Raw genomic sequence first — 7,337 nt, 5'->3', positions numbered from 1 at the left:
TGTGTGTGCATGTGTGTCGGAACAGGAGGTGCGCGCAACTGCGCTCTGGCGTGCGCGTGGTGTGTGTGTGTGTGTGTGTGTGTGTGTGTGTGTGTGTGTGTGTGTGTGAGAGAGAGAGAGAGAGAGAGATGCAGCATATCGACTTACTGCCAAACAAGACAACTCCCTCTCCGACACTACACTTCACAACTCACAGCCCATAGAGCCTAGAGCCAGCCTACTGCTCATCTCTCTCTCACACACACACACACACACACACACACAGCCCACAGGACGAGCTCTCAATGTGCAACTAGTTGGACATGATGTTAATTCACGTTACAACCATTTTGGGTGAGTTTATTTAATTACAGCTGATTTATCTATTATGAATGATGATGCTAAAAGTTAAGCCTTGGGGAAGTTATTATGGGACAACTATACGGTGTTCCCTTCCAAGATGATGATCAAGCTAGTTTTTCTGAATTGAATGTCATGTACTGTAGTCAACAGTTTGTCTGCCAACTCCCTCTCTCTCTCTCTCTCTCTCTCTCTCTCTCTCTCCTTTTTTTTCTTCAAGAAATTGTGTAATGAAAGCCACATGTAAACCATTATATTCACTGTACACTTCTAGCATTTTCCTAGAACTTAATTAGAATTGAGTTTCTCAAATTATTTCTATTTAACGTTTATATTCTTTGGCTGCATATTATGCCTTATTGCTGTCTGGAGGGATATGCCTTTTAAATGTTTACAGACTAAAAACAAACGCATTCCTACTATTAGGTTTGTTTCGTTTTTTTAGTTAGTGTTTTTAGCTCCACCGTACCACCACCCCTGGTTTCATGAGAGAGAGAGAGAGAGAGAGAGAGAGAGAGAGAGAGAGAGAGAGAGAGAGTGGATCCATGTGATTTTAATTTAAAGAAATTGAGCTGAAAGCATGAATGCCATGTTTAGATACAGGCAGCCAGGAAAGCTTGAGAGACAAAGGACCGTTTTGATTCCATCAAACTGGTGCCAGCCTTTGATTGACTGATTGATTGATTGATTGACTGACTGATTGATTGATTGATTAGGCCTACTTTATTAACAGCATTGGACAAGCAACAGGGAACTACAGTAGGTCTACTCCTAAAGGATGAATTCATGAAAGCATTAATTGGCTTGTTTGCGATACTATGCAAAAAAACATCATATAAATGAGTATAGGAAACAAAAATATGTACAGTAACCAATTGGGGGGGGGGATATTACACATTTTCTGAAATTCTGACCTAAAAATAAAAAAAACAACTTCTAAATCCTCCTGTTTTCTGAAATAAATATTTTCACGATTATTGAAAAATAGCAGATCTACAAGCTCATAGCGCGCCACCGAGTGGCACGCTATGAGCTTGTAGATCTGCTATTTTTCAATAGCTAATTGCTTTAAGCATTATGTAGGAAAATATGCAAAACATACCATTTCGGAGGTCCGGCTCATGGGCTAAGAACTGGTTCTGAACTGAACCGGTTCCCAACCGGTGGAAAAGGAGTCTCAGTGAGTTTTGAAAGAGAATAGGGATTCACACGTCTTTATGGCTGTTGGTAGGGCGTAGTAGGGCATTCCACAGTTTTGGTGGCACAAGTCTTTGTCTAAATTAAAGGGACACTTCACCCCTTTTGCAACCAGATCTTTTTGGGAGACAAGAAACACTTTCCTGGGGGTTTTTATGTTGGGAATAAAATGTGTTTTTAGATATTTTAGTATTTCAAAGTGTCCATGATGTCATGGACACTGGGCTCACTTACTTCCTGGACTACATGTTGTCTCAGTAAGACAGCCCTCCGCCTATATCCACAAGGAGGAGCAGTGCACCAAAGCATTATGGGAATTGTAGACCAGGAAGGAAGTGTCCATGACATCATGGACACTTTGAAATACTAATATAGCTGAAAATACAAGGTACACACTTGGTGGCGCGCTATGAATCGTTAAAAATCGTTAAAATGTGGCGCAAATCATTGAATATATATTTCAGAGCAAACATTTTTAACTAAAATATTTGCTTCTGGGGGGTCCCTGGAACTACATATTTTGAGATGGACCCGTGGCCCAATAGAGATAATTCTGGGGGTCCTTGACATGAAAAAGGTTGAGCACCACTGACATAGAAACATGGGTTTTTCAGATTTTCTTTAGGATTTAGAAGCCTTTTTTTTATCGACCTCAGTCCAAAATGGGTTAAAGCTCCAGGTCTGCATGCTATAATAATCATCAGGATTCCCACTGAACATTATTGTGTTGTTCCCTCAGCCCTCTGGCTGCAGGCGGGGGCGTTGGAGGTGTTTTTATATTGTGTTGTTCCCTCAGCCCTCTGGCTGCAGGCAGGGGCGTTGGAGGTGTTTTTATATTGTGTTGTTCCCTCAGCCCTGCAGGGTGGCTGCAGGCCGGGGGCGTTGCATGTGTTTTTATATTGTGTTGTTCCCTCAGCCCTCTGGCTGCAGGCCGGGGCGTTGCATGTGTTTTTATATTGTGTTGTTCCCTCAGCCCTGGCCTGGCTGCAGGCCGGGGCGTTGGAGGTGTTTTTATATTGTGTTGTTCCCTCAGCCCTGGCCTGGCTGCAGGCCGGGGCGTTGGAGGTGTTTTTATATTGTGTTATTGTGTTGTTCCCTCAGCCCTCTGGCTGCAGGCGGGGGCGTTGCAGGTGTTTTTATATTGTGTTGTTCCCTCAGCCCTCTGGCTGCAGGCGGGGGCGTTGGAGGTGTTTTTATATTGTGTTATTGTGTTGTGCCCTCAGCCCTGGCCTGGCTGCATGCCGGGGCGTTGTAGGTGTTTTTATATTGTGTTGTGCCCTCAGCCCTGCAGGGTGGCTGCAGGCGGGGGCGTTGCATGTGTTTTTATATTGTGTTGTGCCCTCAGCCCTGCAGGGTGGCTGCAGGCGGGGGCGTTGCAGGTGTTTTTATATTGTGTTGTGCCCTCAGCCCTGCAGGGTGGCTGCAGGCGGGGGCGTTGCAGGTGTTTTTATATTGTGTTGTGCCCTCAGCCCTGCAGGGTGGCTGCAGGCGGGGGCGTTGCAGGTGTTTTTATATTGTGTTGTTCCCTCAGCCCTGCAGGGTGGCTGCAGGCGGGGGCGTTGCAGGTGTTTTTATATTGTGTTGTTCCCTCAGCCCTGACGTGGCTGCAGGCGTTGTAGGTGTTTTTATATTGTGTTGTTCCCTCAGCCCTGGCCTGGCTGCATGCCGGGGCGTTGCAGGTGTTTTTATATTGTGTTGTGCCCTCAGCCCTGGCCTGGCTGCAGGCGGGGCGTTGCAGGTGTTTTTATATTGTGTTGTGCCCTCAGCCCTGGCCTGGCTGCATGGCGGGGCGCTGCAGGTGCTGCAGGTGCCAGAGTTTGGGGACATGTGCACCGAGGGGAGCTGCTACCCCGCCACCGGAGACCTCCTGATCGGCCGCGCGCACAAGCTCACCGCCTCCTCCACCTGCGGTCTGAAGAAACCCCAACACTTCTGCATCGTGGGACACCTGGAGGTAAGAGAACAGGGCTGGACTGGGACAAAAATTCAGTCATTTTCGGGTGAATTTGGCCCAGACCGGCCCACCACAACCAGCACGCAGATAGCAGAAACTCTGCCGCCCGCTCCGTCACGGCACACACAAACAAACAAGCCCTAATAATACCACCACTTTTACAGAACAACATGAATGATACAAACCAACAGACAACTACACAACCCTTTGTAGAGGGTTTAATTGTCACTCACTGATACAGGCACAGTGACATTATCATGATGGCAGAATGGCAGCACGCCCGGACCTTTCCTGGTCGCCTGCTGCCTATTGGCCTGCCTGCCTGTCAAAAAAAATGCCCGGTATGACCTGTGGCCAGTCCAGCCCTGTAAGAGAATGACCTCCAGTTGGGCTGAACCTGATGAAACGGAGCAGTAAAGCACAGCCAACCAGGATCATTTCATCGTCAACTAGAACTTGCACCTTGAACACAAGTACTGCTACTAACTAATGTTAGTTACGTCACCATCCGACAGCCAATAAGGGACTTTATTGTCCGGTGGACAACACCGACATACATACATACAGTACATGCATACTGTACATACCCAGCCGATCGCATTACATTTACCCACCCAACACTGAAACATAATTATCTTAATTACGTCACCATCAACAACCAATTAGGGACCACTGAGGACAGGCCTACTGTACATACCGTACATATATACCATACATACGCAGCCGACCACAGTACTACTTGCACGCTCTGCTTGCGCGAAAGCAATAACTATAACTCACTGTACAGTACATGAGCATCTATCCCACACCACAGCCAGCTTTTCAGCATGCTGTAAATGAAACCACAGTGTACGGTATGTTGTGCGTGTGTGTGTGTGTGCGTGCACGTGCGTGTCTGCACGGGCGCAAGTGAGAAGAAGTCTCCATGATGCTGTATTTGTGTGGGAGAGTTCTGCTGGCATTCCCCTCCACAATAAGCACTGTGTTTCTGACACAATTGCTGCCCTGTGTCCCTGGGGGGGGGGTGTCCCCTGTGTCCCTGTGATTAGGGTGTGAGACGATGGGGGGGGAGGGGGGGGGTATCCTCTCGTATCAAAGACCCCTCGGGGCAAAGTTCGGCTATTAAATGGGTTTGTGTGAATGGTGGTGGCCTTATCAAACAGAGGGCTATATGTGATGTCATGATGGGGTTCTGGTTTAGACTGGGACGGGCTGGGACGGGGTGGGGGATGGAAACAGAATATTACACATATTTTATGGACACTCCAGCCATTCCAACACAGCCAAAGTTGGCCTGGTTCATACTGTATGCGTTTTGAAATAATCAGTATACAGTGTGTGTGCGTGTGTGTGTGTGTGTGGTGTGTGTGTGTGTGTGTGTGTGTGTGTGTGTGTGTGTGTGTGTGTGTGTGTGTGTGTGTGTGTGTGTGTGTGATGCAGTCAATTTAAACTTATGCTGTTTACATGGAGTCAGTAAATGAAGCTATAACTCACAAACTGCCCACCCTTTCCTTTCACAAAGTGAAAGCATAGTTGGGATAACTTGATTTGGGGATAAACCGAACAACAAACCTTTACCGTGGCTTGATTGCAGTCGGTGTTTCATTGATTGCTGATTTTATCTTCGGTGGGACACCGTTTTAAAGATGCCGCACATCGCCCTAACATAACACCTGGTCCTACATTAGGGCACACATCGCCCTAACATAACACCTGGTCCTACATTAGGGCACACATCGCCCTAACATAACACCTGGTCCTACATTAGGGCGCACATCGCCCTAACACCTGGTCCTACATTAGGGCGCACATCGCCCTAACATAACACCTGGTCCTACATTAGGGCGCACATCGCCCTAACATAACACCTGGTCCTACATTAGGGCGCACATCGCCCTAACATAACACCTGGTCCTACATTAGGGCGCACATCGCCCTAACATAACACCTGGTCCTACATTAGGGCGCACATCGCCCTAACATAACACCTGGTCCTACATTAGGGCGCACATCGCCCTAACATAACACCTGGTCCTACATTAGGGCGCACATCGCCCTAACATAACACCTGGTCCTACATTAGGGCGCACATCACCCTAACATAACACCTGGTCCTACATTAGGGCACACATCGCCCTAACATAACACCTGGTCCTACATTAGGGCACACATCGCCCTAACATAACACCTGGTCCTACATTAGGGCGCACATCGCCCTAACACCTGGTCCTACATTAGGGCGCACATCGCCCTAACATAACACCTGGTCCTACATTAGGGCGCACATCGCCCTAACATAACACCTGGTCCTACATTAGGGCACACATCGCCCTAACATAACACCTGGTCCTACATTAGGGCGCACATCGCCCTAACATAACACCTGGTCCTACATTAGGGCGCACATCGCCCTAACATAACACCTGGTCCTACATTAGGGCGCACATCGCCCTAACACCTGGTCCTACATTAGGGCACACATCGCCCTAACACCTGGTCCTACATTAGGGCGCACATCGCCCTAACACCTGGTCCTACATTAGGGCACACATCGCCCTAACATAACACCTGGTCCTACATTAGGGCACACATCGCCCTAACACCTGGTCCTACATTAGGGCACACATCGCCCTAACATAACACCTGGTCCTACATTAGGGCACACATCGCCCTAACACCTGGTCCTACATTAGGGCGCACATCGCCCTAACATAACACCTGGTCCTACATTAGGGCACACATCGCCCTAACACCTGGTCCTACATTAGGGCACACATCGCCCTAACATAACACCTGGTCCTACATTAGGGCACACATCGCCCTAACATAACACCTGGTCCTACATTAGGGCACACATCGCCCTAACATAACACCTGGTCCTACATTAGGGCGCACATCGCCCTAACATAACACCTGGTCCTACATTAGGGCGCACATCGCCCTAACATAACACCTGGTCCTACATTAGGGCGCACATCGCCCTAACATAACACCTGGTCCTACATTAGGGCGCACATCGCCCTAACATAACACCTGGTCCTACATTAGGGCGCACATCGCCCTAACATAACACCTGGTCCTACATTAGGGCACACATCGCCCTAACATAACACCTGGTCCTACATTAGGGCACACATCGCCCTAACATAACACCTGGTCCTACATTAGGGCGCACATCGCCCTAACACCTGGTCCTACATTAGGGCGCACATCGCCCTAACACCTGGTCCTACATTAGGGCGCACATCACCCTAACACCTGGTCCTACATTACAGGTCACACAATATTAGATATATGCATCTATTGGCTCATTCCTATATTAACGGGAAACGCCTTTTGGTGTTTTAAGCATTAGGTTACACTTTAGCTATTAAAAAAATAGCAGATCTACAAGCTACGAGCTTGTAGGTCTGCTATTTTCGAAAAATCGTGAAAATGTGACACAAATCTTTGAACATTTATTCCTTCAGAGAGAACGTTTTGAACTCAAAATGTCCTCTGCTCCCTCTCGGCTCCGCCAGGAGGAGAAGAAGTGTTTCCTGTGCGACTCCAAGCGGATGTACGACGAGCTGAGGAACCCCAGGAGCCACACGGTGGAGAACCTGGTCACCACCTTCGCCCACAACCGCCTGAAGACCTGGTGGCAGTCCCAGAACGGTGAGACACACCAGATAGAAACACTCTGACCAGCTCAGTGGCCTTGTGGTTAGAGTGTCCACCCTGAGACTGGGAGGTCGGGGGTTCGATCCCCGGCCGGGCCGTACCAAAGACTGTAAAAACGAGACCCAATGCCTCCCTGCTTGGCACTCAGCATCAAAGGGTTGGATTGGGGGGTCAAATCTACTAA

General features: G+C 48.4%; 1 protein-coding gene across 1 annotated transcript in view; it reads left to right on the top strand.

Annotated features, from left to right (window-relative positions):
* Positions 1 to 201: 201 nt before the first annotated feature.
* LOC310853708 (laminin subunit beta-1-like) overlaps positions 202 to 7,337 on the top strand; it is a 61,486-nt gene continuing 54,350 nt past the window's right edge. The window contains 3 exon segments of the mRNA XM_083758105.1: positions 202 to 333; positions 3,303 to 3,490; positions 7,012 to 7,147. Coding sequence (XP_083614231.1) covers positions 303 to 333; positions 3,303 to 3,490; positions 7,012 to 7,147 — 355 coding nt within the window. The 5' untranslated portion in view covers positions 202 to 302.

This window comes from Protomyctophum parallelum (assembly GCF_964188405.1).
Source record: "Protomyctophum parallelum genome assembly, chromosome: 22".
In the NCBI taxonomy this organism is placed as follows: domain Eukaryota; kingdom Metazoa; phylum Chordata; class Actinopteri; order Myctophiformes; family Myctophidae; genus Protomyctophum; species Protomyctophum parallelum.
This window is presented reverse-complemented; position numbering and strand designations above follow the sequence as displayed.